Source organism: Myotis nattereri (genome assembly GCF_964212035.1).
Source record: "Myotis nattereri genome assembly, chromosome: 7".
Taxonomy (NCBI): Eukaryota; Metazoa; Chordata; class Mammalia; order Chiroptera; family Vespertilionidae; genus Myotis; species Myotis nattereri.
Genome location: NC_138082.1, coordinates 28282485 through 28307477, shown reverse-complemented (window position 1 = coordinate 28307477; position 24993 = coordinate 28282485). Strand labels below are relative to the sequence as shown.

The window sequence follows — 24993 nt, the reverse complement described above, 5'->3', positions numbered from 1 at the left end:
GAGTTAACCTTGCATTGGTTGTGCAGAAAATGACTAAAATATTTCAGACTCTCACAGTTCTGTTGTGAACATGTCTTTAAAACAAAGCAATCTGGAAGTAAAGTAAGCTATCTTATGTGGCCAAAAATCCTTAAGGAAGTAAACCAAGGACACTAAAATCCTCCCAGGGAAACAGATAAACAGGGAAGTAGTCATGTGCTTGAGTCAAGCCCAAGCCAAAGGTGGTATTTAAGGGCTCCCCAACAGAGGGGGTATCAGACGTCCTCACCTCCTGAGTCTCCCTCCTCACATCTCCTGAGTCCTCTCTACTGACACCATGGGGTGCTGTGGTTGTGGCGGCTGCGGTGGTGGCTGTGGCTGTGGTGGTTGTGGTGGCTGTGGTGGCCGCTGTGGTGGCTGTGGTGGCGGCTGTGGTGGCTGCACCACCTGCAGATGCTACCGGGTCGGCTGCTGCTCCAGCTGCTGCCCCTGCTGCCGTGGCTGCTGTGGGGGCTGCTGCAGTGTCCCCGTGGTCTGTTGCTGCCGCCGCTCCTGTGGGTGTGGCTCCTGTGGCTGCGGCTCCTGTGGCTGTGGCTGTGGGAAGGGCTGCTGTCAGCAGAAGTGCTGCCAGTGTAAGTGCTGTTGTCAGAAGCAATGCTGCTGCTAGGCGGCCTGGTCTCCTGGCAGGTGCTGCAGGGGGTGGGATCACTCCTGTGCTTAGATGTTTAGACATCCTGAACTTTCATCTCTCTGGTTCACCTATATATTGAGCTTGTGATTTAATAGAAAGATACCTGATTAGAAGTCAGAAGCCCCCAAATCAAGTCCATGCTCTGCCAGAACAGCCTGATTATGGATGTCACCTTAGCTTCCCTGAGTTTTACTGTCATACTTACTCATCTGTAAAATGATAAGCTTGAGCTAAGAATCTCTAAAGACCTTTATATTTTTAGTGGTATATGAAACTATTGAGTTCTCAAAAATAAACCCACAGGTTCTCTACCCAATAGACACTTGTATATATGTTGGCTGTACTGGCATTTGTATATACACAGTATTTATAAAGTATATACATAAACATCTCTCAATCCAACTCGATCTATCAATTGTACTGCAATAAGAACAGGCCACAGCTTGCTCCTTAGGGTGTAACAATTCACATTAATGAGCTCAGTGGAATGAAATAATGCTTTTTAATGTATTTAATTCTTTTGAAATCTTTACTTTTCTGTTTGTAGAACTCCTGCACTTGTGTTATTACTGACCTTGGTTATATACTGTATGCTTCTTACTGTTTTAGTATTTTCTAATAATACTCCTAAATATAATTTCTGAATAAAACACCAAGAAAAAGAATTTCACTGTCTTTGATTTGTTTTTTATGTTGTTTTGAGGAGGGGTGGGAGTTGCAGATGTTAGGAAGGTTCTAAGGTGAAGAACAAAAGGATACACTGAATGTATTGAGGTAGTGCTACCTACTGTAACAAATTTACACAAAAACGTACAGTGACTTAATAGAGTAGACATTTATTTCCTGTCGATGTCAATTATCCTGAGTGGTTCTGGGTGGGCAGAAAGGGAAGGAGTTGGGGAGCTGTGCTCTGCTCAGTCATTCAGGGATCTAGGTTGATGTGTATTTTCAACATATGACTTTCAAGGTAAGTTTGTTGTCTGCAAAATATAAGTAGAAAAGAAGAGAAGGGACAACACCCATCACTTCTTAACACAATGCTGACGGGTCACGAGAATTCTGGTGTTTTTTGTTCTAAGGCTTGTAGCCAATCACAAGAATTCTTTAAAAAGATATTGGCTTGTAAGAACATGTAATAAATAACTTCAAAATACAATGGGTATTTAATTTTAAAGCGTGCCTTTAACATTTATGTAAAATGTTTTTTGTACCCGTTCAATAGAAACTTATCTGGCCACTGGGCAAAGCTAGCAATAAAACTTCTGATCCACAATGTGTTAAGATCCTTAGTGTGAAAGTGACAGTCTATATCCCTCACTTCCCATTGGTGAGAAGTAGTCACATGGCCCAATGTAAATGCATGGAGAGCTGGGAAATGTAGTTCATGACTGGCAGACATTTTCCAACAATTATCTCTATATATAAAAGCCCAGCGACTGGAACAGCAGAACGACCAGAATAACCAGAATGACTGGTGGCTATGACATGTACTGCGGTAGCCAACCAGCCTGATCTGGGCCCTGATCGTTGCTCCCCCTGAGCCGGCCTGGACCCCGATCGGCCCCCAACACCCCTATCGGGGGCGGCACCTGCTGCCAACTATCCATGGCCCCTCCCCCCCTGCTGGCCCTGTCCGATGGACCCCCATCGGGGAGGGCCAGTTGGACCCCACCCATGCACAAATTCGTGTACTGGGCCTCTAGTCTACTATGAAAAGTAAAAGCATGAATGTTGATGGACAAATAGCTGTGTCTGCATATAAAACCCATGTCCTAATAAAACCTTTAATGGGAGTGTATTTAGGACAGGATGCCTGACAGAACATGGCTAGGCATTTCATACCTATTCATACCACATAAATTCCTTCTGGGGTAGTAACACAGGGTACTGTGGTGCATACTTGATGCATGGATGGAACTACCTTAAGGTCATGTGAATCTTTCATGGGGTGGAGCTTCAGAGATAGGGGTTGAGAAGATGGAGCAGAAAATAGCAAGAGCTACCTTCTTCTATACAGTGTAATAGGAAATGTGGTTCCTGATGTTTGGCTATAATCCTCACTGCTCCCAGGACTATGGTGTGCAGGGAGCTAGGCAGGGGAGCGATGGGCTTAGGGAGAGGATAAAACAAGATGCTTTTGCATCACCTCTTGTTTTCACCAATAGTACAAATAAGACTTGGCTGGGACTCCAGTCTTCCTCATACTAACTCTTTCCTATCTCTTAAAGAAACAAACCTTTCTAATACTCTTGAAGTGTTCTCATTGGAACGAAACAGTTTCAACTTGTTTTTAAAATGTTACATATCATTCTAGACATGCAAGTCTAAATGTCCAGACGTTCTAGATATCTAAGATATGTAAGAAATACAAACATAATTCAAATTATTTTAAAAGGACCTGTTACATGGTCATCCCAGATAATCTACAGAAAATTTTCTTCATAAAGTTTAAACAAGATCACTATGATGAACTGTCTTGCTCAATATCCATTTTTATGTCCTTCTAGCTAGGATGCCTTTCTGTATGGCAGAAGCCAAAATGGTTGAAAATTATATTTCCTAGAATACTCTAAATCTTATCTCTGGATAATGCAACAATTAGATCCACCACTGAGAAATGTGGAAGACAAAAATGAGGTGGAAGTCTTCTTTCTGCTACTTTTGTCTGTTGCTGTTAAGAAAGACTGGAGTGTTGAATTTTCTGCACTGCAGCGATGTCCCTGGGTCCAGTTACTAGTTTCACGGAAGTGAAGAAACAGTTGTAGTGTCAGCAGACATCAAAGGCAGTGCTCCAGAGTTTAGTCAATAGCTTTGAGGGTGTGTAGGGACAGGAGCCACAACAGTGGCAGTGGCTTCCTGGACTGTAGCTACAGTGGTGTGTGCTTGAACTCGACCAATTTCCATGCCTTTTTGACTACTGCAGAGGCAGCAGCGGCCTGGACCATTCAGCATTCCTGTCCTGTAAGGCATTCCCAGGGGACAGGAATAGGAAATGCCCCTGCAGCCCTCCTAACAATTTTGTATCCATAATCCCCCAATTACTTTATCCCCTTACTTAGCATAGCTAGGAGAGTTTTGGTTTTCTGCACCTGTCAGAAAAACCCTTCTGATCATCTCTTTGTGTCCAATTCTAGCCATCCTCCAAAACTGAGAGGAATCCTAGTTCCCGGTCCATCTCAAGAGAATCCTTCCTTTTTCTGAACTCCTTTTGCAGCTTCAGTGTGGTAGGGGACAAGATATTTGTATATTTCTATCCTTGATTTTAGGAACTTACAATTTTAGCATTTTTGTTTGCAAACAAATGGAAGCCCACTTACAGTAGTATAAAGGGGATAATTTATTGTAGGAATGTAGAGGCATCTCACAGAAAACAAGGACAGGACCTGCAGTCAGTAGGTGTCTACCTGGAGTCATCTACTCCATAGAGTAGAAATAAAAAAGTAGAAAGCCTTTGAGAAACCAGGCAGCTACCTTTTCTCTGCCTCCATCTAGAACAGGGGTGGGGAACTTTTTTCTGCCAAGGGCCATTTGGATATTTATAACATCATCTGCAGGCCATACAAGATTATTAACTTAAAAATTAACCTGCTATATTTGGTCAAACATTTAATTAACTCAACCCTAATGCCTTGGCAGGGCCAGACCAAATGATCTTGTGGGCCTTAAATGGCCCATGGGCCAGATGTTTTCCACCCCTCACACTTCCTGCACACCTGCGTCTTCACCATCTCCTCCTACTCGTTTTCTGCAGACTGCTTGTTTCTCCTGGTGCAGCTCATTAATTTATGATATGGTAGAGTCTGCAGGTTGCCTCCCCAGTACCCTCTGTCTCCTACTTTTGTAGGATGGGGCGCTACTCTCTAAGCCCATTGTATCTGAACTTACAGATGGACTCCACCCCTCCCTCCCTGCCTCCCTCCCTCCCTCCCTCTTTCCTTCCTTCCATCCTACCATCCTTCCTTCCATCCTTCTTTCCTTCCTTCATCATTTCCAACAGCATTTGCTGAATCTGTGCTATGGACTGGGATGGGAGGAAGGCATGGTAAATATTAGAGCTTCCTAAAGTTCATTTTGCTTCTGGATAAAAGTTGGTTTATATTTTATCACCCATTTGAACTGAAACATAACTGAGTGACTCCTTTGGCCAATAAAGCATGAACAAAAATGCTCAGACTGAGTATGTGGTTCATCATGTCTTTTCACTCTGCCTCTACAATTGTGGAAGCCAGAATGGAGATGATGACTGCCTCTGTGAGCATGGGACTCTTAGCAACTACCATGAGCAGAGCCCCCTTGTCAATTCATGATGAACAATTAGCATAAGTGAGAACTTTTGTATTTAAAGCCTATTGCACTGACACACCTTTGCTTGAGAAGCTCACAAACTAGTAGAAAGACAATTGGGAAGCTTGGTCTAAAAATATTCTGTAAATGACCAAGTAAGTACTTAGGATTTAAAGAAAATAAAACATCATCTCTCCTCCAGCCTCTCTCCTATTCCTATGTTTGATTCTGGTGTCCATACTTGAACACTTCCAGTCTAGTAGCATTGACCAAACCTCCCACAAGTCCTAAGTGGGTTACCTCTAAATGAGTTAGTCTGCAAGACTGGAATGATATGACATGAAGAAATTTACAATTTTGTGCATTCCCTAAAATTTTGACTAATCAGGAACATTTGCAGCAGAGGAAATACTTTCCCCCAATCTCCTATTTGTTTTCTTGTTAAACAATTTCTAAGTAAAGAACTTCACTACTTGGTAATGTCAACACAACAGGAAAAAATAGTTTATGTTAACTGGATATTCTTGCTTTCACTTCTATAAGGTACACTGGTAAAATATGTTAGAGGGGCGTTTTTTAACCCCTTCTTCCTTGTTCTTAGTTACCATCTGCCTATTTGCATGCATACATTTATCTAACAGAAACCACAGACCTTTTCCCCGCCTTCCTTTCCCAATCTCATCATAATATAAACTTATCTTTACCTCCTGTCCTCACAATAAGGTCTGCCCTCTTGGACTCTAAACCAACTCCTGAAATTAATTTCATAAGTGCTAAACTTTAACTAGATTAGGAGGCTCAGGATAAAGGCAAGACAGTGCCACACAAACAGCCACTTGAATAGCATTTCTAACTGGACCAGGGGGTGACCATGACCTGCTGTGAAGGATGGACATCCTGCAATGGATTCAGCCTGTTGGTTCTACTTCTGTCGGGAGTAGCTCTCAACGCAATACCTCTCATTGTCAACAGACTTGAGGAAGGCGAATTTTTTAAAAACCCCATCTCTTGCTTTGAGTGGTGGTTCCCAGGAATTATAGGAGCAGGTCTGATGGTGAGTAACTTTTATTTGACTTGATGTGGAGAAAAGTGCTTTACCGAAGTCCTACAGACCATCTTTCAGATTTACAGTGAGCTGAGCTGTGTCTTGACTTAAGATACAGTGAGGAGTGGTGGTATGGTATTCATTTATATTGGTTATCAATGAGGAATGACAATTTAAATAAATTAAATATGTGGTACAGGCTAGGGAGCTTGATCAAAAAAAGATTAAATTTGATAAAGGTTGGTTGGGCTGCCCTGGCCATTTTTTCTCAGTAGTTAGAGCATCAGCCCAAGGACTGAGAGGTCATGGGTTTGATCCCTAGCCCTGGTCGGGGCTCATGTGGGAGGCAACCAACCAATGTGTCTCTCTCATGTCGATGCTTCTCTCTCTCTGTCTCTCTCCCTTCCACTCTCTAAAAATCAATGGAAAAATATTGAGGGTTAAGAAATGAAGTTGGTTGGGTTATTACCTAGCACATTTCTTTGCACTAGGGCTGCTCTTCCAAGTTTTACAGTGTTAGGGAACTTTTGAATGAATTCCCTCAACTTTCCTTTGCTGATACCATGCTCAAGTTATTCACAGGGAATACAGCAGGTGTGGGAAGTGCTCAGTAGGAATGAGAAGAAACATTCTGGATGATAATTGTGCGGCATGAATATGGCATTGCCTGTACCAAAGGGAGTTGGCCTAAGAGATTTGGGACCTGAAATTCTGGCTCTCTGACCTCAATGACTTCTTGACTCAGATCTTACATATACCAGGACATCATGGTGCTTGTTGAATGTTAAGTTTGATAATTATTGACCGGTCTATCTTTGTTGATGTCTGCAGCACAGCAGTATAATACATAACTCTCCAATGTATCACCCGATAGATTTATAGACCCTCTCCTGGGAATTCTGATGCAGAGGCCTGGGTAGGACTCACCTGTGGAGAGGAATAAATACTGTTTTTGGACCTGGCAGAGAGTCTCAGCTCTAATTATGTCTCCAGTATATTTCTGTTTGCAAGTCACTTATCCTATGATTTTGTTTCCATGCTCATAAAATGGGGATATGGATACTGAAGTTTGGAAATTCAGCATTCAAGAGGCTGCTTTTGTTTGTTCTACCACTTGGGTCCTACCTAAAGGGTCTGGTTAATGTCAGAAAAATGAGCCTTTGTTTAGATTTGTGTTCATGTGTGTGTGTGACAGTTCAATTACCTATATTATCAAAGTGTTGTACAGATGCTGAAACATGGAGATTTTTAAAGAATTTCCGGACACTGTTTTCTACCTGCATCCCTAATTCTTAATGATGATCAGTGACTACTGCTGGTCTTATCCCCAGACTAATGTGAAAACACTCTTGAGTGGTTATACATTAATCTTTAGAGAAATATTTGTTCTTCGGCTCACACATTGGACTTGAGACTACTCTGGCTTCAAAAAGCCACTCCAGTAAAGCATCCCCCAAAAGTTGATGGTTTCTGTACCTTTAATATCATGAGCAATGTATTCACCCTGCTTGGTAGAAAGAGGTACTTACAGGAAAAGCTTTGGGGAAATTGTGGACTTTTTCTTCAAATTGCCACGAACATTCTCTTTCAGGCTGAGAGAAAGCACAGAGCCCAACACAGTGATGTGACTGCAAATCTTGTGTCTGCTCTGCCCTTCCAGAGGCTTCTGTCTACTTGAAAAGTGTGGACTTCCTCTGCATCGGCTTAGACAGAAGCCAGGCACAGCTGGCCACGACTTACCAACAGTGGCAATTCCCATGAAGCTCCTAAAAGTTCCCATGTTAAAATAATCCATTTAGAATGACTCGTGTAGCTTTAGATACAAATGGACTTTACCACAATACAAATTTCTTGCCAGCATGAAAGGAGCCTGATGAAGAAGGCAGGGGAGCAGGGGGTGAAGAAGGAAGGACAAAGGCATAGAGAAAGGCAGAGACCACTGCTAAGTGCTAACTACTGGGTTCATGCTTTACAATGTCATCTCATCTACTCTCTATAATAATCTGGCTGAGTGATTATTATCAACTGTATTTTAACAGACAAGCAAACAGAACATTAGGAGGGTTAACAAGATCACACAGTAGTTGTGAGACCCAGTTCCAGACTTATCTGACTTTCAAGTTCTGTTTTCCACCAGGATTAGCACCATAATCCACCTGTTTCAAGCTAACTAAGGGGGAAGGTGAAATTCATAACTTAATCCATAAAGTTAAGTCACCAGGAAACTGAAGCACAGAAAGGTTCTATAAACCTGTGAAAGTTCCAGAGAATCTGCGCTTCCTTGTTCTGTGGCTAAATTTACTTTATTGCCCTCCATAAATATTAACGAAGAATATTACACAAGTCTATCTCTATTACTCAGTGTGGTAGAATGCCATCAAAGCATCAAACAACTCTTTGAAAAGTTCAATAGGCATTTTACAGTGAACCTCAAACTCTAGACTAGGTTCACAAGCAAACAGGTGGGTGACAGAAGGGCTCAGAATACAGATGTATTTTCCTGGTCCTCAGCTATCTATACTCTATAGGGTTTTAATGGTCTACAGCTCTTCTGTCCTTCATTATAACAGATACATCTATATTTATGTACAGTGTGGAAGAATACCTTTTCTTTTCTTTTTTTTTAAAAATATATTTTATTGACTTTTTACAGAGAGGAAGGGAGAGAGATAGAGAGTTAGAAACATTGATGAGAGAGAAACATTGATCAGCTGCCTCCTGCACACCTCCTACTGGGGATGTGCCTGCAACCAAAGTACATGCTCGTGGCCGGAATCGGACCTGGGACCTTTCAGTCCACAGGCTGACGCTCTATCCACTGAGCCAAACCGGTTAGGGCAAGAATACCTTTTCAAAGGGATTGTGTCCTTTCCAACATCTGTCAAAATACTGAACTCTCAATATACTCGTAAATACACAGAAAAGTGAGTAAAGAACTGTCTGTGTGATAAACACTTTTGTTGAAGTTTTTGAAATCTTTCCAAAATTGCTTTAACATTTTAAATTGGTATTGCTTCAAAACCAGATTTCGTGGGAAGTAGTAAATAACAACTATGGAATTAATTACTGATTACTTTATAAAATACATTCATTGTGTTTTTATGACTTACTCAAAACAGGTGATCTTTTTATCTTTTGAAATCATGACTAAGAGTGTTATGCAATTATCTTCAACTATTTTATGTTAAGTGAAAAAAAAATCAATAAATATCATCTTTCATAGCACTAAAAAGAGACTTAAAATGTTCCTAAGAAAACACAGGGGTGGGCAAAAGTAGGGTTATAGTTGTAATACAAATACATTAATATGTAATCCTATCTAATAATAGACAAACATGGTAATTGACCGTACCTTTGCTATGCCTCCCATTGGCTAATCAGAGCGACATGCAAATTAACCACCAACAAAGATGGCGGCTAATTTGCATACTGCAGGCAGGGTGGGACAGCACCATCCCCCCTGCCCTGCCACCATCGGGGCCTGCTATCTGCGACCCGGGGCGGCGGGCGTCCGTGTGCGACCTGACCCAGGGTGGCTGGGCGGTGCAGCAGCGCTCCGCCGGCCCGTCCGGGCATCCCGTGTGCAACCTGACCCGGGGCAGCCAGGTGGGGCAGCAGCGATCTGCTGGCCTGTCCAGGAGTCCCGTGTGCAACCTGACTCGGGGCGGCTGGGTGGGGCAGTAGTGATCGGCCAGCCCGCCCGGGTGTCCCATGTGTGACCTGCCCGAGGCGTCCTGTGTGCGACCCAACCCGGGGTGGTGCCCCAACCCCCGGATCGGCCCTGCCATGTGCGAGACCTGGGGAGGCGGGGCAGGCACCGAGGGATCGGGCCTGCCATCTGCCACCCGGGGAGTGGGCCTAAGCCAGCAGGTGGTTATCTCCTGAGGGGTCCCAGACTGTGAGAGGGCACAAGTGGGGCTGAGGGTCACCTCCCCCAGCCCCCCTCCCCGACCAGTGTACAAATTTTTGTGCACCAGGCCTCTAGTCCTATATAATAAAAGGGTAATATGCAAATCGACCGAATGGAGGAACTACCGGTTGCTATGATGCACACTGACCACCAAGGGGCAGACACTCAATGCAGGAGTTGCCTCCTGGTGGTCAGTGCACTCTCAGTCAGTGCACTCTCATATGGGGAGTACTGTTCAGCCACAAACTGCGCTGACAGCTGGTGAGCGCGGTGGCCTGCCTCTGCGGCAGCGCTATGGATGTCCGACAGGGAGCAGGCCTAAGCCGCAGTCAGATATCTTCTAAGGGCTCCCATACTGCAAAAGGGCGCAGGCCGGGCTGAGGGCCCCCCTGACCCTCCAAGTGCATGAATGTCATGCATCAGGCCTCTAGTTAATAAATAATAATACAAAAATAAACTGTGTTTCAGGTACTCACAACTATATACTTGCTTTTCCCATCCCTGTATTAAGGCCATTTGATATAAGATTAACTGTAAACCTGATCTTAATCACGCTTATTCATTGAGTACACTTATTATACAATGGTAATTCATCAATTATTAAGTCTTAGAAAAAAATGTTGAATGTTAAACAAGGTAGATGTTTGTGTAACAAGCATTTGCAAAATATAGTGGGTTTTTTTGTGTGTTTTATTAAATATATTTTATTGATTTTTGCAGAGAGGAAGGGAGAGGGACAGAGAGTTAGAAACATCGATGAGAGAGAAACATTGATCAGCTGCCTCCTGCACACTCCCTACTGGGTATGTGCCCGCAACCAAGGTACATGCCCTTGACCGGAATCGAACCTGGGACCCTTCAGTCTGCAGGCCGACGCTCTATCCACAGAGCCAAACCGGTTAGGGTAAAATATAGTTTTTATACTTGTGATGAGCTGTGGCTTTGGGTTGCTCTCAGGGTCAGGTACTTAGAGGATCCCTAGGGTTTGAATTGTGTTACCGAGTTTCAATGGTCCATAGCTCTTCTGTACTGCATTTGTAAGTCGTACACTCATTTCTAAAACTGCATAAAAGGATGGGTTTCTGTAAGGAAGAATGAACAATACTACTTCTTTATAAAAGCAAATGACTGTCAGGGCTGTTAGTTTCACAAAAACTCTCATGCATTCAAATGTGCTTAGGAATTAAAAAAAGAGTATTCTCATAAATACTAATTTTGACAGATTATCTGGAAGATTTATGACTCAGTCACACATACACCTATACACTTTCTCATATTTTAATATCCATTCCTTAGAGAGCATTTCAATTTCTACAGCTCTGAATGGGCAAAAGAGTTGAAAAACAGTGAGTTGTGATGTAACAAACATGTGTTGACATGCCATGAAGTCAACTGGGAGGGGACTTCATGGCATGTTATTGTTACTTTATAAAACCCTTTGCAAGGGAAGAGAACTATAAAAATAAATATTCAGCATCTCTGAAATAAATCCTAAAAAGTCAGCAGAGTTTAATTTACATCAATAAGTAAAATGAAATGATTCATCCACTTAAGCTGTAATTTAATGTTGATCTAACTTTCTTCTAAGAGATTAATTTTCTAAATCAGCGATTGATAATTTTTTTTCTGTAAAACAACAACAACAGATCATGAATATTTTATTTTAGGCTTTGAGAGCCAGACAGTCCCTCTCACAGCTATTCAACTGCACTGCTGGTGTGAGAGTAGTCGTAGACAATATAAGTGAATGGGCAAGGCTGAGTTCTAATAAAACTTTATGACAAAGAAGTGGTGGGCCATAGTCTGCCAGTTCCTGTAAAGGAATTGTTTCTTAAGCTCAGAAGGCAGTATAGCTTATGAGTACGACAAAAGAGATTTAGTCCATCAACACTGACAACCTGTTTTGGGGCTACATTTTTCCTCCCTTTTCTTCTGGGCTCTTAGCTCCACCCCAGAATGGCTGGGCTGCCCCTACATACATGTGACCTTTGAATTATAAAGGTGTTGGAATTCAAGGTAATATGTAAGCCAAGTGTGATAACCATATAAAGTGTTCTCCACAAGAGCCACGGGGTCAGCACATGGTCAGAGGGGGTGAAGTTGGTTAGGAAAGCTGCCTTGTCAGGCATTAAATGTTAGACCTGTTCTGGAAAAGCAAAGGTGGATGTGGTCTTGGGAAAAAGAATTTGAGGAAGGAACAAAGGACAATGAGATGAGCCGGGGGGCGGGGGTGGGGGGTGGCAGATGAGAATGAACCAACTCTGTGAAGGAACAGAGAACTATAAGAATTATCCAGTGTGGATAGCGGTAAAGAGTCTGGGCTTTGGAAACCAAATGCCTCACTTCAAATGCAAACTCTTCCACTTTCTTAGAGAAGTTACTCAAACTTTCTATGCCTCAGTTTTCTCACTGTAAGATGAGGATAAAAAGAGGCTGGTTGAGGCCGGAATGATCTGAAACACGCACAGCACCTATGACAGTGCCTGGCATGTCGTCAGAATTCAATAAAATGTTAGAAAATAAGGGCAGGAGGAAAGACAGAACTAACTACTCAAAGGCAGCTGTGCTGAGGTGGCAAAAAACCCCACCTTATGGCTAAAATTTCTCAAGTGGAAGGGAAGTAATTTACAGCCCACTCTTCAATGACACAAAGCTTCTTCCAGTAAGAATTTCTAGTCACAGCTGCTGACTAGATAGGACTGAAAATTTAAACTAAGTCCTCAGAATATGAGGTCGCTTCTTACAGCGTTCCTCGCCAGAATATATTTCCCTTGATACAGAATGCAGTATGTACACGATTGCTGAACATCAATGTAAAGGAAGGCCATTACATATCATGTGTAAAGGAGTAGAAAGCAGAATGTGGAACCAAAAATATTTCCCAAATCCTAAGCTGGGAACCAGAGAGATGGCAGTGACCCAGGAGTGAGAGGAAAGTTAGGGAAGAGAAAGGAATGGTGATGGACTTCTTAGTTCCCAGCTGTCAGGCAAACAAAACCAGCAATTTCCTTTCTGGATGCTTGCCAGATTCAGACAGCTTTTGGGAAATTAGATAGTGGCTGCAGATTATAATAACTAAAAGAAAAAAAATGAATTTTAGATGACATAACCAATTCTTTCAGATATACTCCTTCCAAAATAATGACTAAATAACTCACTCAATTTAAAGTCCAAGTCTCTGAAACCCAGCTGGTGTGGCTTAGTGGTTGAACTTTGACCCATGAACCAGGAGGTCAAGGTTGGATTCCCAGTTAGGGAACATGGTGAGGTTGCAGGCTCCATCCCCAGTAAAGGGTGTGCAGGAGGCAGCTGATCAATGATTCTCTCTCATCATTGATGTTTCTATTTCTCCTCTCATTTCCTCTCTCTGAAATCAGTAAGAAAACATATTAAAAAAAAATAAAATCCAGGTCTCTCTAAAGATGACCCAGTAAAGTGATGTAGATGGGAGAATTTGAAACTGCTCTACTGAAATCCCACCATCCCTTCCAGCTCTTTAATCTTTAGGGTTGAAATGGGATCACAAGATCAAGGACGTTGCCACACTTCCTTCTTGTTTTCTTGAGTCTTGATTTCCCACAACTGCTGGTAAATAGGAGGCAGAGATGACTGCTTTCTCATCTGATGAGAAGTAGTAAGACTCATCTTTCCTGTGGATGTAATTTCCAGGCTATTCCAGCAACAACAATGTCTTTGGCAGCGAGGAAAAGAGCATGCTGCAACAACAGAGGCGGGGTGAGTACTGCGCGGCGAGGGGAGGGGGGGGAAGTGCACCAACTGTATGGACAGCTGAGCAAAGCCACTTGGGGCTTCAGTAGCTACCAAATCACTGTGTGGTTCCAGTGGCAGGACCACAGTCTTAGGAACGTCCTATTAGGATGCTTGTACGATGATACAGAAAGTGTGAGGGTTTTTTTCCCCTCCATAAAAGTGTAACTTTGGAGCCAGCCTCACCTCTCCCCAATCTTCAGTTTCACTATCTAAAGGTTTTCAAAGGAAGGAGATTTAGAAATCACACCCAGAGCTGCAACCAATTTCAGAATACAAGACTTGTTATTTTTGTGCTGTGTATAAAATACTTAAGGAAAATGTAACCTCAGTTCTCTCATGCATATGAAAGATTGGTTTGCTAGGCTCGGAATGCTCATTGCTCGATGAGATTAAATTAAAGAAGACACTAGTTATTTTTTTTCTAACATTAAGTACATACCTATTATGATTATTTTTTTCTAACATTAAGTACATACCTATTATGATTATTTTTTTCTAACATTAAGTACATACCTATTATGAATAAGATTTTAACTAAGTTAAAAGGAAAATAATGAATACTTATTAACCTTCTGTCACTATGCTCAGAACAGATTCAAATAAGTTATCTTATTTCTTTCAAAACCCTTTAGTTTTGAAATATGATCCGCTTTATTGACTGAGAAACTGATGCTCAGAGAAAGCAAATAACTTGCCAGTGTAGCACAGCCAGTAAGTGAAGTTTTATCTCAATCCATCAGACTCTCAAAGTCACAATGTCTACACTACTGATGCCATGAACATTGTTAATAACACTGTGTGTGGGCTCATAATTCTCTAAGGAAGGCATAGACGAATAAATGAGCACTCACAGTGAGTTCCTGGCTGAGCTTGGGGTTTGAAAGCGATGGTTCTCAGCCTGATGGGGATGTTAGAATCACCAGGGAGGATCTTAAAAATATCTCTCCACCTCTACCCCCTTCCCCTGAGATGCAGCATCAGTATTTTTCAAAAACACTCTAGGTGATTATAATGTGTTCCCAGGGGTGAGAACCACTGTTTAAAGAGATACATATTTAGATTAATATTACACATTTGTATTTTTAAAAATTACCCTTTTCTGTCATTTGATATCTAGGGTTATAACTACTTTGCTAATTATTTATAGTCTCTCTTTGCTCCTGATACATTGCAGGTAGTCAGTCAATCTTAGTTTTTAGTTTCCCTTCCTTGTGCTTTTCTTTTTAAACTATTATCCCTTGGAGTTTGATTTTGCATTACATCTATGTTGTATTCCAAACATTTGTGTGTTTTTTAAAAATATGTTTTTATTGATTTCAGAGAGGAAGGATGAGGGAGAGACAGAAACATCAATGATGAGAGAGAATCATTGGTTGGCTGCCTCCTGAACGCCCCCCACTGGGGCTCGAGCCTGCAACCCAGGCATGCGCCCCCAACTGGAATCGAACCTGAGATCCCCCAGTCTGCAAGCCGACATTCCATCCACTGAGCCAAACCAGCCAGGGCCAAACATTCTTGAGAAAGATATCCTGAAATATTTCTGAATCCTCAAACTTAAAGACATCAGAATACTTATATATTTTTCTCTCAGATCATATTTCCATTAAGAATATCTCCCTGCCCCCTGCACATATCCTGTCATGACAAATTTGTCATCTTTTCAATGGCTATTTTTCTCTCTCCTTTAGGGACAGAGAGTTGAGAATAATCAAACCACCTTTTCACACAGGTGTTGGGCTTGACTCACTGGCCAAGGGTGGGGGGCAGCGTGTAATAATAGTGGTGCTGGCCATTACATCACCAGTTTATACTGATTAAAGTTTTTAGGCACTTTTCTCACCAGCCATGTGAGGACTGGTGTTTAAGTCATATCTTGTATCTTTCAAGTATATACCAAAGCATCATAAAAGTGGCAAAAACTAGATCTTGGGAAGGAGGGAGGGAGGGAGGGAGGGAGGGAGGGAAGAGGTGGTCCCCAAGACTTGTCCTCTATCTTAACTGTTCCCACTATTTTCCCTACTTGAACTGTTCCCTGCTCCTTCCCTTTATCCATTTATTGACTTTGCTTCTGAATAATTAGGTTTTCCTGAGTCATTTAAATGAACTTCAAGTCTAGGGGAAATACAGATGTTAGAATCACTTTCTAAAGCCAGGCCTCTCTGTAGTGATGAGAAGTCAGAAATCATAGATGACCAAAATATAAACACAGTGACGCTTCTTGATGAGCAAATTGAACAGTAGTGTGGGAGAAGCAGGATTTGAATCACACTCAAACCCATCATTCTGTGCTTTTGGCAGGAAGGAATGTAGTTAGTGATTAGACCTAAGCACTCATGTTTACCAGCCGTGAGGTCCTGACACGTTGCCAACTTCCCTGGACTGCATTTTCTCAACCATAAGATGGGAATAATAGCATCCATCTCGTGGAGTTACTGAAAGGATAGCAAAGCCCAAGCTCCCTCGACACACACTGTATACATTACTCTGCCTACCCTTTAAGGGCAGGTCTAAAGAATGCAACAGGTGACCCCTCTAGGAGCTGCGATATTACCCCATCAAAGGAAAAGAAATCCTTTCCTTATTTCTGCAGATTTACAAGTCATAATTAACAGTGATTAACACAACACAGAACTTCTTTTTGGAAACCAACTTTCATTTGGGCCATAACACTTCCTATTCCCAAATCTCATGCTTTCCTGTGCTGATTCACAAAATGAAAGATGCTTACAGTCTTTCCCTCTAACTCAGTGGTGGTGCTGCACCAAAATCAGTTGCATGCACCCTCTGCCCCACACGCCCTGCTACCAGGGGGACATTTACAATGTCTGGCAACATTTCTGGTTGCTACACCTGGGTGAGTGTGTGTTAGCGGCACCTAGTGGGTAGAGACAGGAATGCTGCCCATTGTACCGTGCACAGGAAAGGCCCCAACAACAAAATGCCCACAGGCCAGTTGTGCTGGGATCCAGAAGCCCTGTTGTAACTCTACCCTGTATCGATCACTGCAAAATGCTGACCTCAGGCCACTTTCAAGATCAGGTCCAAGTCCAGACTAAATATTTAGGAGTCAAGAGAGCGGACATCAAAGTGTGGGTGCTGATGATCTAGTCCAGGTTCTTTCTATGAAGTAGGAAGTACACAGAATATGACTGAGGAACCAGATCTCAGTGCTCAGTTAAAATGGACAAGGTTCAGAATTTTCAGAAAACACGGCAAGACCAACACTCCTTTAGTGATTCAACAAAATGGGACACTTTGCCCTCTGCCTTCTTCTATAATTCACACCCAATAAAACTGTGATCTTAACATCTAGGGCTACAAGGTGGCCAGAGAAGGGCAACCGTAGATCTGATGCTGAAACTGGAAACAGACCAAGAACATGTAATGACATGTGCACATGAACTACCTTATTTTTCAGATGTTTCTTTCATCATTTCTGAATATAATCACAATAGTTGGTGCTGTGTACTGCGTGCTGGTATCCGTGCAGGCTCTCTTGAAAGGTCCTCTCATCTGTAATTCTCCAGGCAACAGTACCTGTGAATTTTCAGTAGACAAATTAAGGTGAGTGACCCTTCCCTGATTGTCTTACACCGAAGCTACTTAGATTAGAATAATGTGGTGCTCACACAGCGACTTTTTTTTTAAAAAAAATGAAACTACTGGGACAGATTCTTATGGATTTAGCACATTAATTCCAACTGGCAAAAACTCATAAAAAGTGGAGGAATTCTGAATGTTTCGGGTGTGGTCTTGTTGAAACGGATAATTGACTCAGATGGCTTATCCTTGCCTTAAAAATTCCTAAAATACACAGCAGAAGCTTAACTTTCACCTTTGGAGAACGGTGATGAGGAAGCCCTGGGGAAGCACTGACTCTCCACACTCTGAACTAATGAACTGTGTAAGCCCGAAGCACAGACTACTTCGATACTTTAAAAATTGAATAGAAACCAAATAAATAAAATCTAGAGCCTTACTTATAAGCCCTAAAAGAAACCTAGCAGCAGATGGATTATGGGGACACACTATAAATAGATGTGTGGATAGGAATGAATTAAAAGTTTAAGTCACTTAGTAACAAATAATAATGAAGAGTTACAAGTAAATGGTTCCTTTCAGTCTTGTAAGATGGTTTTGTGCCTGCACCTAAGCACAATGTCAAAAACTGGAACAAAAAAACAATCTAATTCATTACTTCTCTCTATATTAGAGAATAACCAGACTTCCAATTACATAAAAAATTTTCCCCTCCTTTTCCTTTATCTTACCTTTAAAAAGATAAATCTCTCAAAACTTTCATACAACAGTTGTTAAGAATCACAATCCAGACATTCCCTTTACTAAAGGATCTGAAATCTAAACTTAGAGAGACTTCAACCACAGATCTGCACACGTTCTTTCAGTCTGTAGCAGATGACAGCTCACCATGTATCAGGCTAAGTTCTGGAGGTAACAGAACTCAAGGTATTTCCACTCTAGTTGGGGTGATAGACAGTTAGTTACAGAGAGTAAACAGTTACACCTGAGGGATCCTAGGCTTGCTGCAAACTGCAAGGTGCACTCTCATATTCCATTTGTTTTTCCAGGTGGACTTGCAGTTGCTGGTACCCAAAATGCAAACTCACTATTAGCCTACTGTATAGTGAACCAAAGAAAAATGACCTCAGGATAGACGTGTTAGGGCAAAATGTTTTTCATAATCCATACCTTGTTACAATGGGCACAAATCACTTTAATCAGTCATATTATTTTTCTTTTTTATTGATTTACTAGGGTGACATTGGCTGATAAAATTATATAGGTTTCAGGTATAATCATAGTATTAACATGTCTCTCTGAGTAAAAACGGTACCTCTGGTTTAAGAGCAGATGCCACTGTGGTTTTGCACTAAGAATGGAGCTCCTTCAAAGGGGGAGCTCCTTTATTTTCACATCTTCAGCAAGTAGAAGAACGTCTGCATAAATAGTCTGAACCACATGCAATTGTTGATGTTCAACCACTTTTGACATAGAAAACATTTTTTGGTTTTTTGCTAATCCTCACCCGAGGACATTTTTTCCATTGATTTTTAGGGAGGGTGAAAGGGAGAGACATCCATGTGAGAGACACATATTGACTAGTTGCCTCCTGCACACACCCGGACCAGGGCTGGGAATGAATCTGCGACCGAGGTATATGCCCTTGACTGGGAATCAAACTCAAGATCCTTCAGTTGAGGGCCAACACTCTACCATTGTGCCACACTGGCCAGGGCTACATAGAAACAGTTTGTTGAAAGATGGGATAGATAATGAAAAGCTTTAACCTAGTATAGTATATAGACACATACCCAGAAAGCCTGATCTTAGCTAAAATTTCTAGGCAAATTTCAAAAGTACTTTGTTTTACTATACTTTCCTGGGCACAATGTTGCATTCTTTTGATGGCCACAGAAATTCTTAAACATCTTACCTTTTATTTTTCTGGAAGGATTTCTCCCCAATCCTTCAATCTACAGTGGTACTTCAATGGATCTTGCGTAGCTCCTAACAGTTTAAATTCTTCCACCATGAATGACACCATGGCCAGTGACTTGAAAAAATACAACTTGCAAGAAAAGAGGCACAAGACTATCCATTTCTCAGTATTTGTAGGCCTACTGCTTGTGGGGAACCTTGAGCTCCTGTGTGCACTCAGTCAGATTGTCATCGGTTTCCTGGGCTGTCTGTGTGGAGTCTCCAAGCGAAGAAGTCGAATTGTGTAACAAAATGGAAATATAAGCAGTTTGAATCATCTGAGAATTACATTTAAAAGATACCCTTTTAGAAGTTAGAAGTTCATTAACAGAACATTAGCTAGAAAGTTGTATTAATCCTTCTAGTCCAAAAGGTTGTTTTTAAGGTGATTTAAAAAAAAATCAGCCTTTTACATATAATGTTGGTAAATGCAAACCACTTTCATAAGAAAAAGTAAATATCACCAGTAGTTGACTTTGGGGTGCAGTGAAGCTTTCAAAGTGTTTTGAATCCTTTTGTGCTGTTTGAATTTTTAACTCTACATTCTTGTGTGAGGAGAGGAAAAGAGGGAGGGGAAAGGAGATGGGTGATGGAGGAAGGGAGAACGAGAGGGAACAAGTTATCTTGGAAGTCAAAGTAGGGGACCTTTTCCTTGTACTTCTTTATACTTTAAGAAAAAATAACTATCTAACCTGAATGTAATCAAGTTTTTTATACCGAATTCCTCACTTACTGGAAATCCAGGGAGAGAGAGACTCAAATTCTAAAGGTAGGACAGTAAATGACAATAGCCTTCTGTTTTCAACAAGAAAATGTACAGGGAAAAAACAAGTGGAATGTATTGAGGAAACTATTCTATATTGAGAACAAAGAGATGTTATTCAACTAAATGTATTATACAGACCTTACAGGGAAAATAGGGCAAAGTTGTACAGGATTGGTTTGGGTAATATTAAGGACTTATTGTGAATATTTACGGCTGATAATGGCTTTACGGTAATATAAAAAAAAGTCCTTATTTTTTAGAAATGCATGTTTTTGTGTTTGGGGGAAAATGTCATGTTTTTAAAATACGTCAACCAAAAATAAAGCAATTGAAAAATGTTCATTGTTATATATATAGGGACAGGAATATAGTGAGTCATTATACTTTTCTATTTTCCTATGTTTGCATTTTTCACAATAGTTAAAGAACTATAAATACCTAGAAAAAATCAGTCTTTCAAAAGCTGGTTTCTATATATCATAATCTTTAAAAGACAACATAATAAAACAGTGTATTTACCATATTAAAATGATATAAAACACTAAAAATCTACAATTTTCTGAATGTGATCATTCCTGCATTTTTTCCCAATTATTTATGTTCACTGCGCTTCAGGTGTAGAAATAACTTACAATACTTACATTATAGCTGCTCTTCAAAATTAGTAACATACAGGCACTTTCTTTCTGAATCCATTTGCTGTGTAAAGACCTTCTCCTCATGCTCTTATAAATCCCAATTTACCCTTAAAGTTTAACTTACATTATTTCTACTTGAGAAAGCTTTCCCAGAGTGCATGATTCCAATAAATCAAGTTAGCACTTACCCAAACTACTATTATCATACCTGTCAGAATGTAACATAAATGTTTTTGCTTGTATGTCCATCATTATAAGACAGCAAGGACCAACTAATGCTTCTCATCCATTAATTCATCAGCTCCTTCCTGCTTCAGGTTAGCAAGGCCTCTCTTCTATCCAGGCCCCCAATATCCCCCTGCCCAAGTCTAATCTCTAGCTAAGTCCTCTTCATCCTTTAGCACAAATATTCCTTTTTCTGAGAAGCCTTCCCTAACCACCTAATGACAAGCAGGTGTCCCCTTACCCTCCCTTAGTTCTCCTTCATTGATAGTACTCACCACAATGGTGATGGCATTTTTATTTGTACTTGCTTCTTAAATTTCACTTTCCCCCATAAGACCATAAGCTCCATGGGTACAGGGATGTTTCTTTTACCCGCTCCTGGTATACTCAGTACCAAGTACAGTGCCTGACACAAAGTAAGGCCACCACTAGAAATATTCTGTGGAATCAATGAATGAATTCTATCTTGGCTACTAGGAATATTCTATTGAATGAACTGATGAATTCTATCTTTAGTACTTAGCTTTCAGCAGATTCAATACTTACTAAATGAATGCCAAACTGCTAACAGCCATAGAATTAAAACAAAAGTGACTAACAGGACAGTTTACACTATGTAGCTGAACAACATGAGGGGCAGCAACAGTGCACACAATCTTTGCATCACCCTAGATTAGTGGTCGGCAAACTCATTAGCCAACAGAGCCAGATATCAACAGTACAACGATTGAAATTTCTTTTGAGAGCCAAATTTTTTAAACTTAAACTAGGTAGGTGCATTGTTATTAACTTAATTAGGGTACTCCTAAGGCTTAGGAAGAGCCACACTCAAGGGGCCAAAGAGCCGCATGTGGCTCAAGAGCTGCAGTTTTCCAACCACGGCCCTAGATGACCCAGTTCTCCAGTCATGAAGAGACAGATTAAGCCTCCCATTCCAGAGGGCACGAGAAAGGATGGCTCGAAGGAGCACAATCAGCTCAAGTAGCTGGTAAGTCATTTCCTTGCTATTTTACTAGTTTGCTGACATGAATTAAGTCCCTAAAAGCCTATGGATCACCTGTGTTTAGGTATCTTTTGGGGACATGCCAGCTTTGCTCTGGCACCTAAACTTACAAATGCGTATTTGTACACCCCCTCCCCCAAGTACTTAGTCATTTACAAAGCTGTTTTTTATTTCTCACTTCCACCTCCACGTTCAGTCTTGTTTTGGAATCTTTACACTTTAATTTTTACTGTTATCCACCACGTGAAACACTCCACCCTCTCCCTATCCTTCAGCTGTATCTCAAATTGCTCTTCTTCAATAAAGTTGTTTTTATCATCTTCTAATTCCTTAATAAACATACTCCCGGCCTCCTCCATTGATTTGTCAATTCCTTAAGAGCAGCACATAGGGTCTTGCTCCTGCCAAGCCCTTAGCTGCATGACTTGTGCCTGAGACAGAGACTTGGGCTCATGTAAGATAAGAGTATGTGACAGAGCTCACAGCGTAGTATGATGAAACAAAATCTTCCGATCAACAAATATTGCTTTGGTTGACAGTTTATTAAATACACTGCAAATGTACCTTATTCTGTAGTTTTTTAAATCATTCACACATGAACTTAGTAAAAATGTCCCTTATAGAAAACCACCTGAAAAACTAAAATAAAAACAAACATATTTTACACACATATTAGATAAACTGCTGAAAATATCAGGACTTATTTTAATAAAGGTGAAACATGAGGTGGCTTGATTTTATTAATTCTAACACCAGACCATGACTTTCAGATGTGTTAATGCTGAATGTGGATGCGAGCATGTCTATTAACAAAACTGTTTAACAATGTTTGGGAAACAGATCAAAGTAAAGGATTTTTCTTTTACAGATACTTTTCTAAATCTATTCTCTACCTACCCCCATTCAGAGAATTACTTATGCAAATGATGTGGCAAAAAATTAATTCCTTTTAAAAAACAAATCAGAGCCTATTTACACAACATGCAAAGAGAGAATTTTAAGTAGGCGTTATTGCAGGACTAGTTACAAGGGAATACAGCTAAGTGGCAGAATATACCTTTACCTCTGCAAACATGAGTCTTTCCCCTTCCCTTCTGGAAGAAGTACATTTTCAGGGCGTGGACTATAAAATGGCATATTCAACGCAAACACAGAAACAAGGAAGTTTGCAAATTCTTTATATTTCCAGCTGTTGAGACAGTATTTTTTGAGAGCTGAGGTTACTCTAGCGGCGAAACCAGAGCCAGCTATTAAGCAGCCAGAATGCTACCGTAATTGAATACATGACCATTTCTCTTTTAGCACGTTCTTTGTTCTCCTCTTCTAGAAGTTGTAGACGTCGATTTAATTTGATTATCTAAGTGAAAAACAAAATAGAAGCGTTAATGCAAGGAGTGATCAAATTCTTATAAAGTAGTATAATTTGTCAAAATAATTATTAAAAACATGGGAAGTTTCATTTGGAGCAAAATAAAAAAAAAACTACATAGAAAAGTTACATATGACAGCTAAGATTCACTTAAATACTCTTCTCTCTTTCCCTTCTCCAAATTTCTGAGTTAGAAAGGGTCTATTTTCCTTCCCTCTTTAAAAAAAAAATAAAAAAATCCTCACCCAAGGATGTTTACTGATTTTAGAGAGGTGGGGTGGGGGGGGGGGGGGAGAAAGAGAGGTGGAGAAAGAGTAACACCAATGGGAGAAATATCAATAAGTTGTCTTCCACATGTGACCCCATAGAACCTGCAACCCAGGTACGGCAGGGATGGCCATTCCGATCATCTGAGAAAGTACCTCTCTTTTATCAGTGCTAAGCAACCACTTTTCCGTTAGGGTCAATTCAGTAAACAATAAAAGTGTTTAACAATTACCTTTCCCACTACTCAAAATGGGTAGTTTATTTGGTTCCATGGGATACTATGTTCTTACACTACCAATCTTATTTTACTGCCAATGGAAAAGTGTCATTGCTTTAAATCATTAAGATATTTCTATCTGAGCATTTTTTAGTAGCTTTTTGTTTTTTAACATTTTTATTGATTTCAGAGAGGAAGGGAGAGGGAGAGAGAGATAGAAACATCAATGATGAGAGAGAATCATTGGTTGGCTGCTTCTTGCACGTCCCTTACTGGGGATTGAGTCCGCAACCAGGGGAATGTGGCCTTGACCAGAATCAAAACCGGAAGAACCCTTCTGTCTTCAGGCCAACACTCTTATCCACTGAGCTAAATGGGTTAGGGCCCAAGGCAGCTTTTTAATACCCCCCACCCCGATAGTGGGTTACATTCTGTATCCTAAAGCTAGTGACCCTGAGCTGCTCATCACTACACTAAACTGGACTCCAGACTATTGGGTTCCCAAACAGGCAATGGGGCAAAGAGAGCTGCAGAAGTAGCAGCTTCCCTTGCTGCCAGGTCATACAAATATAAATTCTGTAGAATCTTCTGGTGATTCCACTTATGTTAATTATTTTAGAAACTCATAGTTTCCCAACTGGCTTTCTACTCCTTTTAAAGTCTCAAAGCACGTGTGCAAGTTATTTATCTATAACTAGAGGCCTGGTGCACAAAAATTTGTGCACTCGGTGGGGAGGGGGGGTCCCTCAGCCCGGCCTGTGCCCTCTCCCAGTCTGAGACCCCTCGGGAGATAACAATCTGCTGGCTTAGGCCTGGTCCCGGGTGGCAGAGGGCAGGCCCAATCCCTAGGTGCAGCCCCTGGTCGGGCTCAGAGCAGGGCTGATTGGGGAGTTGGGGCACCGGCCCCCTGTCATGCACAGAGCAGGGCGGATCGGGAGGTTGCGATGCCACCCTCAGTCACGCTCAGGGTAGGGCCGTTTGGGGGGTTGGGGCACCGCCCCCTGTCACACTCAAGGCAGGGTCGATGGGGAGGTTGCGGTGCCACCCCCTGTCACACATAGAGCCGCAGGACGATCAGGGGGTTGGGGCGCTGCCCCCTGTCACTCACAGAGCAGGGCCCATCAGGGGGGTTGGGGCTCCGTACCCTGTCACGCACAGAGCAGGGTTGATCAGGGGGTTGGGGAGCTCCCCCCTCTCATGCACAGAGCAGGGCCGATCAGGGGGTTGAGGAGCTCCCCCCGTCACTCACAGAGTAGGGCCGATAGGGGAGTTGGGGCACCGCCCCCTGTCACACACAGAGCAGGGCGGATCAGGGGGTTGGGGCGCCGC

At 41.6% G+C, this 24993-nt stretch overlaps 3 protein-coding genes across 34 annotated transcripts in view; 2 read left to right on the top strand and 1 right to left on the bottom strand.

Annotated features, from left to right (window-relative positions):
* Window positions 1-316: 316 nt before the first annotated feature.
* LOC308522395 (small cysteine and glycine repeat-containing protein 6-like) lies at window positions 317-646 on the top strand (the record flags this gene model as incomplete). Its single annotated transcript, XM_081095809.1, has 1 exon — window positions 317-646. The coding sequence occupies one exon, from the start codon at window positions 317-319 to the stop codon at window positions 644-646; it is 330 nt and encodes a 109-aa protein (XP_080951935.1).
* Window positions 647-5825: 5179 nt separating this feature from the next.
* Window positions 5826-20393, top strand: TM4SF20 (transmembrane 4 L six family member 20; the record flags this gene model as incomplete). Its single annotated transcript, XM_081095785.1, has 4 exons — window positions 5826-6008; window positions 13579-13644; window positions 17099-17244; window positions 19154-20393. 4 exons carry the CDS (start codon window positions 5826-5828, stop codon window positions 19425-19427), a joined length of 669 nt encoding a protein of 222 aa, XP_080951911.1. The 3' UTR covers window positions 19428-20393.
* A 1945-nt stretch (window positions 20394-22338) lies between these two features.
* The window catches only part of MFF (mitochondrial fission factor), a 31557-nt gene continuing 28902 nt past the window's right edge, over window positions 22339-24993 (bottom strand). For all 32 annotated transcript variants that reach the window (XM_081095753.1, XM_081095761.1, XM_081095771.1 and 29 more), the window contains one exon: window positions 22339-23168. In XM_081095753.1, the coding sequence (XP_080951879.1) occupies window positions 23037-23168 (132 nt within the window). In that variant the 3' untranslated portion in view covers window positions 22339-23036. The remainder of the gene's footprint in view (window positions 23169-24993) is intronic.